At 43.1% G+C, this 19708-nt stretch overlaps 1 protein-coding gene across 1 annotated transcript in view; it reads right to left on the bottom strand.

The window, feature by feature from the left end:
• MYO1G (myosin IG) overlaps window positions 1–19708 on the bottom strand; it is a 212900-nt gene that overhangs the window by 164343 nt on the left and 28849 nt on the right. Inside the window, exons 6-9 of the mRNA XM_063452858.1 lie at window positions 15873–15968; window positions 11633–11749; window positions 6661–6867; window positions 904–1049 (exon numbers count right to left, since the gene is read on the bottom strand). Coding sequence (XP_063308928.1) covers window positions 904–1049; window positions 6661–6867; window positions 11633–11749; window positions 15873–15968 — 566 coding nt within the window. The remainder of the gene's footprint in view (window positions 1–903; window positions 1050–6660; window positions 6868–11632; window positions 11750–15872; window positions 15969–19708) is intronic.

The following is a 19708-nucleotide window of genomic DNA, read 5'->3' as shown; positions in this document are numbered from 1 at the left end:
AGACAAACAAACAAACAAGCTGTATCTCTCCTGACGCCCTATTAGGACGTCCTCCTGCTAGCTTTGATGCCAGCCCACACCCAATTCAAGGTTAGCAGGCACTGGCTTGGTTATAACCCTCCAGCATTCACGGATTAAATGCGTTTTTATTGAAATGTAATATTACTTTACGGAGGTACACCTGCCGTTTATTTCTCTGCATCTGGCTGCTGTTACCATGGCATTTTACCAGGAGATAGCTAGCGGGCCTGGCCACGTGACTGGTTGGCATCTACCTGCTCTGGGCCCCTCACTGTGCATCCAGGAAGCGTCAGGGGATGGAGGGGGGGGGGGAGGGGGGGTCAGTACAAAGACATGCAATACAAGGGCCTTTACACCCCCTTTATGTTCTCCAGCGGGACTAAAAATACAATCATTACCTGATGACAGGAAATTCAAATTCCATTATAGTAGGGATATTTATGGAGAGTAATGTGATTATTTCTATAGCACCAACACATTCTGCAGCGCAGTACAAATGGAATATATATAAATAATATTAAAGTGAACAGGAACAAGGAACACATACCCCGTCACCGCTACACTAGGAGTTATGGCATTCAGAGGGGAGCATGATAGGCCTATTGGGGGTCACTTCAATCACTATTGCTGAATGTGTCAAACAAAGGGTCTGTCAGTATGGCATGCATGCGCATGGGGCTGACAAGTGTCCCAGGGCTGCCCATGTACAGAGCTCTGCCCTGAGATAGCTTAACGCACAGTCACCTGCTTTCTGGGGACGTGTTTCTGTTGGCTCTAATTGGCCTCTAGGGGCAGTTGGGAAGAAACACGAGGTAAGAGTTCATCGGAGCTCACAATCTAACGGCAGATCATACCGTTACCCCATGTAAAACAAGCACTTACCTGTTATTGTCAAATATCTCGAATCCGTATATATCCAGCACCCCGATCACTGTGTTCTTTCCGTGGATTCGGGCGTCATAATCCTTCACTTCGATTACGCTGTTGATGCGTCCGACAATCCAGCAGAAGAGTCTCTCGTAAACGGCCTGTAGAGAGAGAAAGGAGAGACTTTGCAGGAAGGTACAAATAAAAACTGATTGAATTCTTATCAGATAAAAAGTATCAGACTGCAAGACACACGCCATTAGCGACAGATAAACCACAGTCGGCGGGTAACACGGCGAGCGAGGAACGATAGGATGGGCGAGTTATATCGGAGTTAAAGGAACACTATAGTCACCTAAATTACTTTAGCTAAATAAAGCAGTTTTAGTGTATAGATCATTCCCCTGCAATTTCACTGCTCAATTCACTGTCATTTAGGAGTTAAATCACTTTGTTTCTGTTTATGCAGCCCTAGCCACACCTCCCCTGGCTATGATTGACAGAGCCTGTATGAAAAAAAAAACTGGTTTCACTTTCAAACAGATGTAATTTACCTTAAATAATTGTATCTCAATCTCTAAATTGAACTTTAATCACATACAGGAGGCTCTTGCAGGGTCTAGCAAGCTATTAACATAGCAGGGGATAAGAAAATCTTAATTAAACAGAACTTGCAATAAAGAAAGCCTAAATAGGGCTCTCTTTACAGGAAGTGTTTATGGAAGGCTGTGCAAGTCACATGCAGGGAGGTGTGACTAGGGTTTATAAACAAAGGGATTTAACTCCTAAATGGCAGAGGACTGAGCAGTGAGGCTGCAGGGGCATGTTCTATACACCAAAACTGCTTCATTAAGCTAAAGTTGTTCAGGTGACTATAGTGTCCCTTTAATGGTACGCAGCGAGGTCCAGGCCACGAGGATTTCCATTACATGGGCTCAAACATTGGGAGCCAGAAATGGCAATGTTCTGATCTGATATTCATTGAATGGAACCTAAAAGGCCAGGACTCCATGAAATCTCACTCAGGAGAGATGCTACCACGCACAACGTCACACAGGCACAATAACAGGGTTGGTCACTAAAGTGAGAATTCAAAGTGAAATCAAACTGAATTTCAAATTTCAGGACACATAGCCACACTGTACACTATATGCTATTACACTATATGATTACACTATATGCTATTACACTATATGCTATTACACTATATGCTATTACACTATATGCTGTTACACTATATGCTATTACAGTATATGCTATTACACTATATGCTATTACACTATATGCTATTACACTATATGCTGTTACACTATATGCTATTACAGTATATGCTATTACACTATATGCTATTACACTATATGCTATTACACTATATTCTATTACACTATATGCTATTACACTATATGCTATTACACTATATTCTATTACACTATATGCTATTACACTATATGCTATTATACTATATTCTATTACACTATATGCTATTACACTATATGCTATTACACTATATGCTGTTACACTATATGCTATTACAGTATATGCTATTACACTATATGCTATTACACTATATGCTATTACACTATATTCTATTACACTATATGCTATTACACTATATGCTATTACACTATATTCTATTACACTATATGCTATTACACTATATGCTATTATACTATATTCTATTACACTATATGCTATTACACTATATGCTGTTACACTATATGCTATTACACTATATGCTATTACACTATATGCTATTACACTATATGCTGTTACACTATATGCTATTACACTATATGCTATTACACTATATGCTATTACACTATATGCTGTTACACTATATGCTATTACACTATATGCTATTACACTATATGCTGTTACACTATATGCTATTACACTATATGCTATTACACTATATGCTGTTACACTATATGCTATTACACTATATGCTGTTACACTATATGCTATTACACTATATGCTATTACACTATATGCTGTTACACTATATGCCATTACACTATATGCTATTACACTATATGCTTACACTATATGCTGTTACACTATATGCTTACACTATATGCTGTTACACTATATGCTATTACACTATATGCTTACACTATATGCTGTTACACTATATGCTATTACACTATATGCTATTACACTGTATGCTATTACACTATATGCTATTACATTATATGCTGTTACACTATATGCTATTACACTATATTCTATTACACTATATGCTATTACACTATATGCTATTACACTATATTCTATTACACTATATGCTGTTACACTATATGCTATTACACTATATGCTTTTACACTATATGCCATTACACTATATGCTATTACACTATATGCTGTTACACTATATGCTATTACACTATATGCTGTTACACTATATGCTGTTACACTATATGCTATTACACTATATGCTATTACACTATATGCTGTTACACTATATGCTATTACACTATATGCTATTACACTATATGCTGTTACACTATATGCTATTACACTATATGCTATTACACTATATGCTGTTACACTATATGCTGTTACACTATATGCTGTTACACTATATGCTATTACACTATATGCTGTTACACTATATGCTGTTACACTATATGCTATTACACTATATGCTTACACTATATGCTGTTACACTATATGCTTACACTATATGCTGTTACACTATATGCTATTACACTATATGCTTACACTATATGCTGTTACACTATATGCTATTACACTATATGCTATTACACTGTATGCTATTACACTATATGCTATTACATTATATGCTGTTACACTATATGCTGTTACACTATATGCTATTACACTATATGCTATTACACTATATGCTGTTACACTATATGCTATTACACTATATGCTATTACACTATATGCTGTTACACTATATGCTATTACACTATATGCTTTTACACTATATGCCATTACACTATATGCTATTACACTATATGCTGTTACACTATATGCTATTACACTATATGCTGTTACACTATATGCTGTTACACTATATGCTATTACACTATATGCTGTTACACTATATGCTATTACACTATATGCTATTACACTATATGCTGTTACACTATATGCTATTACACTATATGCTGTTACACTATATGCTGTTACACTATATGCTGTTACACTATATGCTATTACACTATATGCTATTACACTATATGCTGTTACACTATATGCTGTTACACTATATGCTGTTACACTATATGCTATTACACTATATGCTATTACACTATATGCTTTTGCACTCTATGCTGTTGCACCATATGCTGTTACACTATATGCTATTACACTATATGCTATTACACTATATGCTTTTGCACTCTATGCTGTTGCACCATATGCTTACTTCATACAGCTATCTGTTCCCCCTCCCTTGCGCCCTCGACTCATAAAGAGTTAAAAAAAATCCTCTTAACACTTACCCGACTCCAGCACCGATCTCCCTCAGTGCTAGGTCGGAGCTCCGCCTCCTCCGATGTGGGGGTCTAGTGCGCATGCACAGCGAGCGCTGGAAGCGCATTAGGCCCTACCCACAGGAAAGCATTGCTTCAGTGCTTTTATATATGGGGATTTTACTGACACTGGGTGTCCTCATACAGAGTGTTAGGCAACCATAAGTCGGTGAGCCACCAGGAAGTGTCTCTAGTGGTGGTCTGAACGACAGCCACTACAGGCAGTCTGAGTCCTGAAATGTAATAATTGCAGTTTCTCTAAAGCAGCAATGTTTACATTGCAAGACTAAGAGTAACAGGGACACTGCACTGAGACCACTTCAATGAGATAGTGTTCTGGGTGCCTATAGTGTCCCTTCACATATGAAATTGACTTTAGTAAATCGACCTGCACCAACCTAACAGTAATGTCCAGCAACACTCCTACAGTATATGTGTTAACAAAGGAAAATAATACAACTATATAAATCTAAGTATTATATAAGAAAGTAGTGGGAGTAGGGGATTACTGTCTAAACGCTCCAATAACTGGTCCGAGGTTCACCACACCTGATATAAACAATAACTATAGATCTTTCACCAAGGTAAAAAGGTGACCAGGAGCCGAGGTTGAAGGAGTCATGGTGGTACGCAGGCCGAACTTGACTTTAGCGCCGAACAGCCTTCGCAGCTCCCATCACACAGAGCCAGCCAAGGGGCAAGTGACATATACAGTGGCAGACGGCAGACCTTACACAGGGGACTCATCCCCTGACAGCCAACCGCAATTCTCAGATTTTGTGAGGGTTTTAGTCTTTTGGTCAACAAATTGATCATGCACAGTAAAGTAAAGCACACTCTTTGTAAATTTAGCTACACAGGTGGCGATCTTATCTACTCCATGTAAATAGGGGGATACTTTGTGAATACTTTAGAAAAATATACTTGGAAAAATAATAATGAGGGGAAATGTCAAATATCAGGAACTGTATAGAAATACTTTAATTGCATATAAGAAAATAAGTAAGCAAATCAATTGTAATAAATGAAGAAAAATATCAAGTAAAACTAGTAACTCCAAACAAAGTGTATATACTGCTAAATGTCACATAATGACCAAATGCTCTACGTGCCAGAAACACATATATTAATAATAATAACGCTGATTGATGCTATATTGCAGTCCGGACAGATTGCTACATTTGTATTCGGTCATTGTTTCCCCATTGCTACATTTACCGACTATCACTCACCATTCATTTGATTTGGGATTAAATATTGGGTCATTATATTTTGGATTTATAATGACATTTGGATTCGAATTATTATTTATTTATTTTAAACTAGCTATTCCTATATAAACCATATCCACGGTTAAATTTGTTTTTATTTGATTTTATGTACTTTATTTTTATAATTGATTCCAATATTGACTCCTGGTCATCGTTTTACCTTGGGGAAATCTGCTATTTCCTCAATTAGTCTATTAAACAAGATGTTTTACACGCTGCCCACATTGACGGGCGATTTACTAGTGAAATAACTCTGTATCTATAGATATCAACCCTGGAGAAGGATTCATTTCTATGCAGGAGCATGGCAATTCATCAATTCCTATACAAAGCAAAAGGTGACATGTGTAAGGATATAGCGGGTCGAATCGGGATCATTTGGCCCATGCTAAAGCCTCATCATGTGCTACGGAATTTTGCAGGCGCTATATAAATAACAAAATAATAATAATAATCATTCCACTAAAGGCTTTCTGTAACTACCCGGCTGGCAGATACAGTCCTCACATGCTGCCCCCTAGTGGTAGTTGGTTTATACTTCTAAATGTGTGGTCCAAGAGATCTTACTTATCAACTAATTAATAACTAATGAAATATTAACTGTATAATAGGAAAACGGAACAATTCAGCACAGAATGGTCCTGACAGAAACCCACCGTATTTAAGCAGGGACTTTAGCTACAGAACAGTGCATGTAATTTGGAGTCTCATTCACAAAATCTCTTAACATCTTACACCTCAAACTCCCCAGTAAGGAAAGGATTGGACCCAGACCCATTAAGGTAAGACCGACATGTATTTACTATTTTCATTTAAACGGACGTAAAACCCCTACTTAATTTGTCATCTTTATTAGAAATTTACTTATGAGCTGCGCTAACTCCACATCGCTGGCCATGCAGCCACTTCCCACAGACAGCCATTGTGACACATTGGCCCTAATTGCCAAGATATTTATTTATTTCCCTTCTCCACACCCAGCCCTGGTTCACACCCGGTACCTTGGCGCAGGCGTCTTTGCCATAGCTAGCTTCCTTGACGCTGTGACCTTTTTCAATGACGTCGCCCCCTCCTGTCGCCATCGTTCTGTAGAGAAATGTCTTTCGAACATTTTCGGGGTTGCAGCAGGTCAAATCCGCGATGTAAACGAGCAGATCTTCGTCTTCTATCACAACTGAATCGTCCTGCATAGCGAATCTCATGTTACCCTGTAAGAGTCACCTGTTAGATAAGGACCAGTCTGCCACGTCGCTGTCTAGTAGAATTATAAGAAAGAATTAGAGTGAACCGAAAAGTTTTAACACCGTTTCCATTACTGGGACAGTACTGCTTGAGGGTGATGGGAGTTGGAGGGAGCCATTGGTTTCCATCACTATTGTAAAGAAGTGAATTTAATGGCCCTAATTGTATGCAATTTACATAATTATCAGACAGTCTATAACCCTACATGTATGCACACACTGACAATTCATTGATTAGTTACTGAGATTTCAACAGGAATATCCCAGACAATTTTAGACTGTTCTACATGTCCAGAAATCAGAGTGCGAGAAGTGAGTGGGGAAGATGGATCGCTAGTTAAGCATGGACGTACTTCCTTCCAATAAATATAACAAAATATGGCCATTTACATGACAGCTGCCCCTTTTTGCTCACTATGGAAGTGCGAATGTATACAATATATATCTGGGAGTGATTCACTACAGATTGGGGGCTCAGCATATCGATGGTCGTGGGGGCTCAGCATATCGATGGTCGTGGGGGCACAGCATATTGATGGTCGTGGGGGCTCAGCATATCGATGGTCGTGGGGGCTCAGCATATCGATGGTCGTGGGGGCTCAGCATATCGATGGTCGTGGGGGCTCAGCATATCGATGGTCGTGGGGGCACAGCATATTGATGGTCGTGGGGGCTCAGCATATCGATGGTCGTGGGGGCACAGCATATTGATGGTCGTGGGGGCTCAGCATATCGATGGTCGTGGGGGCTCAGCATATCGATGGTCGTGGGGGCACAGCATATCGATGGTCGTGGGGGCTCAGCATATCGATGGTCGTGGGGGCTCAGCATATCGATGGCCATGGGGGCACAGCATATTGATGGTCGTGGGGGCACAGCATATTGATGGTCGTGGGGGCTCAGCATATCGATGGTCGTGGGGGCTCAGCATATCGATGGTCGTGGGGGCTCAGCATATCGATGGTCGTGGGGGCTCAGCATATCGATGGTCGTGGGGGCACAGCATATTGATGGTCATGGGGGCTCAGCATATCGATGGTCGTGGGGGCTCAGCATATCGATGGTCGTGGGGGCTCAGCATATCGATGGTCGTGGGGGCTCAGCATATCGATGGCCATGGGGGCTCAGCATATCGATGGTCGTGGGGGCTCAGCATATCGATGGCCATGGGGGCACAGCATATTGATGGTCGTGGGGGCACAGCATATTGATGGTCGTGGGGGCTCAGCATATCGATGGTCGTGGGGGCTCAGCATATCGATGGTCGTGGGGGCTCAGCATATCGATGGTCGTGGGGGCTCAGCATATCGATGGTCGTGGGGGCACAGCATATTGATGGTCATGGGGGCTCAGCATATCGATGGTCGTGGGGGCTCAGCATATCGATGGTCGTGGGGGCTCAGCATATCGATGGTCGTGGGGGCTCAGCATATCGATGGCCATGGGGGCACAGCATATTGATGGTCGTGGGGGCACAGCATATTGATGGTCGTGGGGGCACAGCATATTGATGGTCGTGGGGGCTCAGCATATCGATGGTCGTGGGGGCACAGCATATTGATGGTCGTGGGGGCTCAGCATATCGATGGTCGTGGGGGCACAGCATATTGATGGTCGTGGGGGCTCAGCATATCGATGGTCGTGGGGGCACAGCATATTGATGGTCGTGGGGGCAAAGCATATCTATGGTGGTGGGGGCTCAGCATATCGATGGCCATGGGGGCACAGCATATCGATGGTGGTGGGGGCACAGCATATTGATGGTCGTGGGGGCTCAGCATATCGATGGTCGTGGGGGCTCAGCATATCGATGGTCGTGAGGGCTCAGCATATCGATGGTCGTGGGGGCTCAGCATATCGATGGTCGTGGGGGCACAGCATATTGATGGTCGTGGGGGCAAAGCATATCTATGGTGGTGGGGGCTCAGCATATCGATGGCCATGGGGGCACAGAATATCGATGGTGGTGGGGGCACAGCATATTGATGGTCGTGGGGGCTCAGCATATTGATGGTCGTGGGGGCACAGCATATTGATGGTCGTGAGGGCACAGCATATTGATGGTCGTGGGGGCTCAGCATATTGATGGTCGTGGGGGCACAGCATATCTATGGTGGTGGGGGCACAGCATATCGATGGTCGTGGGGGCTCAGCATATCGATGGTCGTGGGGGCTCAGCATATCGATGGTCGTGGGGGCACAGCATATTGATGGTCGTGGGGGCTCAGCATATCGATGGTCGTGGGGGCTCAGCATATCGATGGCCATGGGGGCACAGCATATCTATGGTCGTGGGGGCACAGCATATCGATGGTCGTGGGGGCTCAGCATATCGATGGTCGTGGGGGCACAGCATATTGATGGTCGTGGGGGCACAGCATATTGATGGTCGTGGGGGCTCAGCATATTGATGGTCGTGGGGGCACAGCATATCTATGGTGGTGGGGGCACAGCATATCGATGGTCGTGGGGGCTCAGCATATCGATGGTCGTGGGGGCTCAGCATATCGATGGTCGTGGGGGCACAGCATATTGATGGTCGTGGGGGCTCAGCATATTGATGGTCGTGGGGGCTCAGCATATCGATGGTCGTGGGGGCTCAGCATATCGATGGTCGTGGGGGCTCAGCATATCGATGGTCGTGGGGGCACAGCATATTGATGGTCGTGGGGGCTCAGCATATCGATGGTCGTGGGGGCACAGCATATTGATGGTCGTGGGGGCTCAGCATATCGATGGTCGTGGGGGCTCAGCATATCGATGGTCGTGGGGGCACAGCATATCGATGGTCGTGGGGGCTCAGCATATCGATGGTCGTGGGGGCTCAGCATATCGATGGCCATGGGGGCACAGCATATTGATGGTCGTGGGGGCACAGAATATTGATGGTCGTGGGGGCACAGCATATTGATGGTCGTGGGGGCTCAGCATATCGATGGTCGTGGGGGCACAGCATATTGATGGTCGTGGGGGCAAAGCATATCTATGGTGGTGGGGGCTCAGCATATCGATGGCCATGGGGGCACAGCATATCGATGGTGGTGGGGGCACAGCATATTGATGGTCATGGGGGCTCAGCATATCGATGGTCGTGGGGGCTCAGCATATCGATGGTCGTGGGGGCTCAGCATATCGATGGTCGTGGGGGCTCAGCATATCGATGGTCGTGGGGGCACAGCATATTGATGGTCGTGGGGGCTCAGCATATCTATGGTGGTGGGGGCTCAGCATATCGATGGCCATGGGGGCACAGCATATCGATGGTGGTGGGGGCACAGCATATTGATGGTCGTGGGGGCTCAGCATATTGATGGTCGTGGGGGCACAGCATATTGATGGTCGTGGGGGCACAGCATATTGATGGTCGTGGGGGCTCAGCATATTGATGGTCGTGGGGGCACAGCATATCTATGGTGGTGGGGGCACAGCATATCGATGGTCGTGGGGGCTCAGCATATCGATGGTCGTGGGGGCTCAGCATATCGATGGTCGTGGGGGCACAGCATATTGATGGTCGTGGGGGCTCAGCATATCGATGGTCGTGGGGGCTCAGCATATCGATGGCCATGGGGGCACAGCATATCTATGGTCGTGGGGGCACAGCATATCGATGGTCGTGGGGGCTCAGCATATCGATGGTCGTGGGGGCACAGCATATTGATGGTCGTGGGGGCACAGCATATTGATGGTCGTGGGGGCTCAGCATATTGATGGTCGTGGGGGCACAGCATATCTATGGTGGTGGGGGCACAGCATATCGATGGTCGTGGGGGCTCAGCATATCGATGGTCGTGGGGGCTCAGCATATCGATGGTCGTGGGGGCACAGCATATTGATGGTCGTGGGGGCTCAGCATATCGATGGTCGTGGGGGCTCAGCATATCGATGGTCGTGGGGGCACAGCATATTGATGGTCGTGGGGGCTCAGCATATCGATGGTCGTGGGGGCACAGCATATTGATGGTCGTGGGGGCAAAGCATATCTATGGTGGTGGGGGCTCAGCATATCGATGGCCATGGGGGCACAGCATATCGATGGTGGTGGGGGCACAGCATATTGATGGTCGTGGGGGCACAGCATATTGATGGTCGTGGGGGCTCAGCATATTGATGGTCATGGGGGCACAGCATATCTATGGTGGTGGGGGCACAGCATATTGATGGTCGTGGGGGCACAGCATATTGATGGTCGTGGGGGCACAGCATATTGATGGTCGTGGGGGCTCAGCATATTGATGGTCGTGGGGGCACAGCATATCTATGGTGGTGGGGGCACAGCATATTGATGGTCGTGGGGGCACAGCATATTGATGGTCATGGGGGCACAGCATATCTATGGTGGTGGGGGCACAGCATATCTATGGTGGTGGGGGCACAGCATATTGATGGTCGTGGGGGCACAGCATATTGATGGTCGTGGGGGCTCAGCATATTGATGGTCGTGGGGGCACAGCATATCTATAGTGGTGGGGGCTCAGCATATCGATGGTCATGGGGGCACAGCATATCTATGGTCATGGGGGCTCAGCATATCGATGGTCGTGGGGGCTCAGCATATCGATGGTCATGGGGGCACAGCATATCTATGGTCGTGGGGGCACAGCATATCTATGGTGGTGGGGGCACAGCATATCTATGGTGGTGGGGGCTCAGCATATCGATGGTCGTGGGGGCATCTTGTAACTAGTGATGTGTAGTTTGGTTTTAAAGGCGCTATATAGAATTATCTCACCAGGTGGAGAATTGCCGCCAGGATACTGTAGATTGAGTCCACCTCCTCGGAGCTGAATCCAATGACTTTTAGTGATTCCACCACTGTCTTGTAGTCTGATTTGTCATTGATCACCAACTGAAACAGAAAACACATAGAATGTTATAAGAGAGGAGCCAGGGAGAGACATTGCTCACAGAGAGTCGGCCCATGGACAGCGCCATGGTTGAGAGCTGGGAGAGTGCCCCTGGGAGAGCAGCCAGGGAGATTGACTAGGGAGGGCGCCCCTGGAGAGATAACAGATGCACAGTACAATTTTAATACCAAATCAGAGCTGGGAGCGTTCCATGAATTAGTTGGGTGATCTTCCGGATTAAAGGGACACTAAAGACACCCAGACGTCATCTAATTGAGGTGGGTGCAGTGTCCCTGTCCCCTTAACCATGCAATGTTAAAAATGTTTCTGAGAAATTGCAATAAATAAATTGCACGATTAACTCCACCCACTAGAAGCGCTTCCTGGCTTTTCACTAAGTTTAACTCTGTGACGATGCTGGATGACCTCACTCTTTGATTCAATGCTTTCCATTGAAGAATGCGTAAATTGCAACGGCGCTCGCCACACGTGTGCATTAGGTTCCACCATTACCGTAGAGAGAAGAAGATGCAGCCAGTGCACCAGGACCTCGGCGCTTAAAGAGATAAGTGTTAAAATGGCGTACCAGACCTTTAGCTAAGGGCAGGCGAACACTATAGCGTTAGTAATACAGTTCTGTCCTTTAATAGAGGCAAAGCGTGGAGCGAGGCGGGAATTCTTCACCCGGCATCTTATTTACCCTGAATTGTAATAAATTAAAGGCAATTTGCAAAATGCAGGTAAAATGAGCAGATTTGGTAAAATTCTCACACTCCCTTTCAGTCACAGTTTAGAATTTTGCACTTTGGTTTTTCATTCATTGTAATTTGGTGTTTAGTTGAGGCCCTCTGCATCATCAGTTGGTGGAGCAAGGGTGACATCTAGTGGCCATTTCCTCATATTACATATAAAGCTGCTATGTAATCACAACCTTCATCAGCTATCATTAGAATTATCAGCGTTCTGGTGACGTTGCACCTCCTTACTCCACCTGGTGACCTAACAAGACAGAGATCTGTGTCTCACAAGGCAGATATCACTACCTTGTCAAGAGTGCTACCACCTGCCTGTCCGTCCATTTAAAAGAACATGTCTTGTTTCTGATTGTGTTTGCCCCTTAGGTTAGCACTACGTCTATCCCAGTACAAACCATTATCTGGAAATCTATTCATAAACAGGGCTATACATAGGACACGAGGTCACACATTTAGGCTTGAAGAAAGGAGATTTCATCTAAGGCAAAGAAAAGGTTTTTTTACAGTAAGAAGAATAAGGATATGGAATTCTTTGCCTGAAGAGGTGGTTTTATCAGAGTCCATACAGATGTTCAAACTGAAATTGGATAAATACTTGCAAAAACATAACATACAGGGATATAATTTCTAATTAGTGGGGTAATAGCTGCTTGATTCAAGGAGACATCTGACTGCTATTTTGGGGTCAAGAAGGAATTTGGAAGCAAAATTGCTGTATGTGCATTGTTAGTGGCGTTGCGTTTGTGCAGGTCGGGTGTGTTTGTGTGTGGGCTGTTCGTATTATCTGTATGATGGGGGGTTATTCTGCATTTCTGTGTATATCTAGCAGTGTGGGTGGCTTCTCTGGGGTCCAGTGGGGACCAGGCTGGCCGGGCAGGAGCTGCAACAGCTGTTGGGGGCTGCTCTACTCCAGTGCGGATTCCCATTCACAAGTGCTGGATTTAAGTGATCTGAGATCACTTATTGAGGATTGTCCTTCTTCACCTTTTCGTATTAGCAGATATCTGAAGTTTCACTGGGACTCCTAATAGGCCAGAGCATGTTTGGCTAGCAGCCTTGAGTGCCGTGCAAAAACACCTTGAGTGCCATGCATGGCACACGTGACATAGGTTGCCTACCCCTGGTATATTATACGGGTATATTGTACTGTCAGGGTATTTATATCGGCAGACATTTTGTGCTATGATAGAAATTAAACATGTATATTGTCAGAGTCCATCTGAACAGAGCAGACTCCATTTTGTTTTTTTCAAGTTAACAAAAGACACAAGATTTCTATCCCTTCTGTAAAACTAACCACTTTGCCAGAAGCTAAGGAATGCTTAGTATATACAAACCTGTTGATAAGGAATGAGAACGGGGGATGGACAGACTGTCTAAATGCTAATGGAATATAATCAATTCTAAACCCAGACATTTGTGACAGAGAAGATTAAATAATTTAATTTTACTTTCGATATTGTTTAACGTCCCATTGTAAGTTTAGGGGTCATACTTTGTTATAACTGTCATATTAGAAATTATAGCAGAATTTGCCAGACACATAGTCTGAAGAAAGCCCAAAGAAACTCTTTGATCTGACAGTAAACTTAAATTATAGATAACCATAAAGATAAGGTAAATGATGTCAAAATAGCCACCAGGAAAAGTTAACTCTTTCCTGGATAGGAATGTTTAGTGGGACGAGACTGCCCTCTATAGACCAAATACTTAAATTGCTATCTGGAAGGTAACCACACCTCCAGTTTTTCTATTGGTCTATCACCTAGTGAATTTTTCCCTTTAAAAGTTAAGACAAAGGGAAGAGAGAGATATGCAGAGGAAGCAGTTGGAAGCAGGCTAAGTCAGGAGACAGAGAAAGAGACCCATGATATTCAAATTCCTGAGACTACCTACTAATCTGATGAAAATATCTATTTAACTGGTAATTATACTAGCTTCATTTAATTAATCTAATTTAATTAAAACATTTCTAATAGCATGATATATGACTGGATAAGTCACGATCAGATTTCGATATTTAGAAATCTTAGTTAACTAAGAAGTATATAGTTATAACCATTCCATGCTGCAGATGGAATTAGAATAATTATGTATTTATGTGACATATCACATGTTAGCATATCGTGATATTTATCCAGGTGTATTGATTTGCTCTAAAATAAGATAAAATATCTGTTTAGGCAAGTTAAAATTCTGCTTATAGAACATGGTAGATTACTCTTATTGGATGGTTCCAGGAAATGACTAATGAGCTGGTTTAAATGTTATTTTATTTAAAATCACATGAGAATAGGTCTTAATTACCTAGGAGGTCTAACCAGCATTGAAAGGGTTATTCTAAATATCAGCTAAAGTTTTATGGCCTTAAGCTGCAGCTATGTGTCTTGACAATTAAGGCTGTTAACCATTAAAAAATGTTTTTGTATTGCATACCATGTTATACTGAATATTCATTGATTATTATCACACATGTTACATATTATTATTATTTAAATTGTCACAATAAATTGTATCTATTTTTATAACAAATTGTGATTTTATTTATATGGAATACATTTCACTTACACGATAACGATCTTTGGGATCTGAGAATTGAAATAGTGGGCAATTCTCAACTGTTTACTATTATTATCCCATACATTTCCCCACAGTACAGATATTGGATATTGTATGGGTATATTGTACAGATAATGTATATTGTATGGGTATAGTATATTATATGGGTATAGTATATTATACGGGTATATTGTACAGATATTGTATATTGTATGGGTATAGTATATTATACGGGTATATTGTACAGATATTGTATATTGTACAGGTATAGTATATTGTACAGGTATAGTATATTGTACAGGTATAGTATATAGTATGGCTATGTTGTGAAGGTATAGTATATTGTACAGGTATAGTATATAGTATGGCTATGTTGTGCAGGTATAGTATATTGTACAGGTATAGTATATAGTATGGCTATGTTGTGCAGGTATAGTATATTGTACAGGTATAGTATATTGCACAGGCATATAATATAGTATGGCTATGTTGTACAGGTATAGTATATTGTATGGCTATGTTGTGCAGGTATAGTATATTGTATGGCTATGTTGTACAGGTATAGTATATTGTACAGGTATAGAATATAGTATGGCTATGTTGTACAGGTATAGAATATAGTATGGCTATGTTGTACAGGTATAGTATATTGTATGGGTATGTTGTACAGGTATAGTATATTGTATGGGTATGTTGTGCAGGTATAGTATATTGTATGGGTATGTTGTGCAGGTATAGTATATTGTATGGGTATGTTGTGCATGTATAGTATATTGTGCAGGTAGATTGCATGGCTGTACACAGTACTCACATTGTTGTTGAACCCCTCGCTGGTGAAGTTATATAAAGCAGGATCTCTCCGTAGGTAAAGCCTTTCTAAAGTGGCATCTGGAGCCCCTAGGAGGAGCTGTAAAGAGAAGATATCGGGGGTAAAGACCAGGGCTGGTGACCTAATATTTACCAGCATTCAGACTTTATTGTCACAGCACCATGTGCATACAATGTCAATGAAACACAGCTGGCCTCTGAATAGAAATGCACCATAACCACATTCTAGATTAAAAATATATATATATATTCCATAAAACCACTAGACCACTATTCATGACTGTTTCTTAAGCATTCCCATGTTGAGGTACAAAATGTACCAGAGTTTGTAATCTAGATGTTCTATTAGTGTCAGTTAGCGCTATACCTGAGTGGACAGGTAGTGGTAATATTAGTGTCAGTTAGCAATATACCTGAGTGGGCAGGTAATGGTACTATTAGTGTTAGTCAGCGCTATACCTGAGTGGACAGGTAGTGGTAATATTAGTGTCAGTTAGCAATATATTTGAGTGGGCAGGTAATGGTACTATTAGGGTCAGTTAGCGCTATACCTGAGTGGACAGGTAATGGTACTATTAGTGTCAGTTAGCAATATATTTGAGTGGGCAGGTAATGGTACTATTAGTGTCAGTTAGCGCTATACCTGAGTGGACAGGTAATGGTACTATTAGTGTCAGTCAGCGCTATACCTGAGTGGACAGGTAGTGGTAATATTAGTGTCAGTTAGCAATATATCTGAGTGGGCAGGTAATGGTACTATTAGTTTCAGTAAGCGCTATACCTGAGTGGACAGGTAGTGGTACTATTAGTGTCAGTTAGCGCTATACCTGAGTGGGCAGGTAATGGTACTATTAGTGTCAGTCAGCGCTATACCTGAGTAGGCAGGTAATGGTACTATTAGTGTCAGTTAGCGCTATACCTCAGTGGACAGGTAGTGGTACTATTAGTGTCAGTTAGCGCTATACCTGAGTGGGCAGGTAATGGTACTATTAGTGTCAGTTAGCAATATACCTGAGTGGGCAGGTAATGGTGCTATTAGTGTCAGTTAGCAATATACCTGAGTGGGCAAGTAATGGTACTATTAGTGTCAGTAAGCACTATACCTGAGTGGACAGGTAATGGTACTATTAGTGTCAGTTAGCAATATACCTGAGTGGGCAGGTAATGGTGCTATTAGTGTCAGTTAGCAATATACCTGAGTGGACAGGTAATGGTAATATTAGTGTCAGTAAGCGCTATACCTGAGTGGACAGGTAGTGGTACTATTAGTGTCAGTTAGCGCTATACCCGAGTGGACAGGTAATGGTACTATTAGTGTCAGTCAGAGCTATACCTGAGTGGACAGGTAATGGTACTATTAGTGTCAGTTAGCAATATACCTGAGTGGACAGGTAGTGGTACTATTAGTGTCAGTTAGCACTATACCTGAGTGGACAGGTAATGGTACTATTAGTGTCAGTTAGCAATATACCTGAGTGGACAGGTAGTGGTACTATTAGTGTCAGTTAGCGCTATACCTGAGTGGACAGGTAATGGTACTATTAGTGTCAGTTAGCGCTATACCTGAGTGGACAGGTAGTGGTACTATTAGTGTCAGTTAGCGCTATACCTGAGTGGACAGGTAGTGGTACTATTAGTGTCAGTTAGCGCTATACCTGAGTGGACAGGTAGTGGTACTATTAGTGTCAGTTAGCAATATACCTGAGTGGGCAGGTAATGGTACTATTAGTTTCAGTCAGCGCTATACCTGAGTGGACAGGTAGTGGTACTATTAGTGTCAGTTAGCGCTATACCTGAGTGGGCAGGTAATGGTACTATTAGTGTCAGTCAGCGCTATACCTGAGTGGGCAGGTAATGGTACTATTAGTGTCAGTTAGCGCTATACCTCAGTGGACAGGTAGTGGTACTATTAGTGTCAGTTAGCGCTATACCTGAGTGTGCAGGTAATGGTACTATTAGTGTCAGTTAGCAATATACCTGAGTGGGCAGGTAATGGTGCTATTAGTGTCAGTTAGCAATATACCTGAGTGGGCAAGTAATGGTACTATTAGTGTCAGTAAGCACTATACCTGAGTGGACAGGTAATGGTACTATTAGTGTCAGTTAGCAATATACCTGAGTGGGCAGGTAATGGTGCTATTAGTGTCAGTTAGCAATATACCTGAGTGGACAGGTAATGGTAATATTAGTGTCAGTCAGTGCTATACCTGAGTGGACAGGTAATGGTAATATTAGTGTCAGTAAGCGCTATACCTGAGTGGACAGGTAGTGGTACTATTAGTGTCAGTTAGCGCTATACCCGAGTGGACAGGTAATGGTACTATTAGTGTCAGTCAGAGCTATACCTGAGTGGACAGGTAATGGTACTATTAGTGTCAGTTAGCAATATACCTGAGTGGACAGGGAGTGGTACTATTAGTGTCAGTTAGCGCTATACCTGAGTGGACAGGTAATGGTACTATTAGTGTCAGTTAGCAATATACCTGAGTGGACAGGTAGTGGTACTATTAGTGTCAGTTAGCGCTATACCTTAGTGGACAGGTAATGGTACTATTAGTGTCAGTTAGCGCTATACCTGAGTGGACAGGTAGTGGTACTATTAGTGTCAGTTAGCGCTATACCTGAGTGGACAGGTAGTGGTACTATTAGTGTCAGTTAGCGCTATACCTGAGTGGACAGGTAGTGGTACTATTAGTGTCAGTTAGCAATATACCTGAGTGGACAGGTAATGGTACTATTAGTGTCAGTTAGCAATATACCTGAGTGGGCAGGTAATGGTACTATTAGTGTCAGTTAGCAATATACCTGAGTGGACAGGTAGTGGTACTATTAGTGTCAGCGCTATACCTGAGTGGACAGGTAGTGGTACTATTAGTGTCAGTCAGAGCTATACCTGAGTGGACAGGTAATGGTACTATTAGTGTCAGTTAGCACTTTACCTGAGTGGACAGGTAATGGTACTATTAGTGTCAGCGCCATACCTGAGTGGACAGGTAATGGTACTATTAGTCTCAGTTAGCGCTATACCTGAGTGGACAGGTAGTGGTACTATTAGTGTCAGTTAGCGCTATACCTGAGTGGACAGGTAATGGTACTATTAGTGTCAGTTAGCGCTATACCTGAGTGGACAGGTAGTGGTACTATTAGTGTCAGTTAGCGCTATACCTGAGTGGACAGGTAGTGGTACTATTAGTGTCAGTTAGCAATATACCTGAGTGGACAGGTAATGGTACTATTAGTGTCAGTTAGCAATATACCTGAGTGGACAGGTAGTGGTACTATCAGTGTCAGCGCTATACCTGAGTGGACAGGTAGTGGTACTATTAGTGTCAGTCAGAGCTATACCTGAGTGGACAGGTAATGGTACTATTAGTGTCAGTTAGCACTTTACCTGAGTGGACAGGTAATGGTACTATTAGTGTCAGCGCCATACCTGAGTGGACAGGTAATGCTACTATTAGTGTCAGTGCTATACCTGAGTGGACAGGTAATGGTACTATTAGTGTCAGCGCCATACCTGAGTGGACAGGTAATGGTATTATTAGTGTCAGTTAGCACTTTACCTGAGTGGACAGGTAATGCTACTATTAGTGTCAGCGCTATACCTGAGTGGACAGGTAATGCTATTAGTGTCAGCGCTATACCTGAGTGGACAGGTAGTGGTATTATTAGTGTCAGTTAGCACTTTACATGAGTGGACAGGTAATGGTACTATTAGTGTCAGTTAGCACTTTACCTGAGTGGACAGGTAATGCTACTATTAGTGTCAGCGCTATACCTGAGTGGACAGGTAATGCTACTATTAGTGTCAGCGCTATA

Source organism: Pelobates fuscus, chromosome 4 (genome assembly GCF_036172605.1).
Source record: "Pelobates fuscus isolate aPelFus1 chromosome 4, aPelFus1.pri, whole genome shotgun sequence".
Classification (NCBI taxonomy): Eukaryota; Metazoa; Chordata; class Amphibia; order Anura; family Pelobatidae; genus Pelobates; species Pelobates fuscus.
The sequence above is the reverse complement of the archived record's forward strand: the minus strand, read 5'-3'. Positions and strand labels throughout refer to the sequence as shown.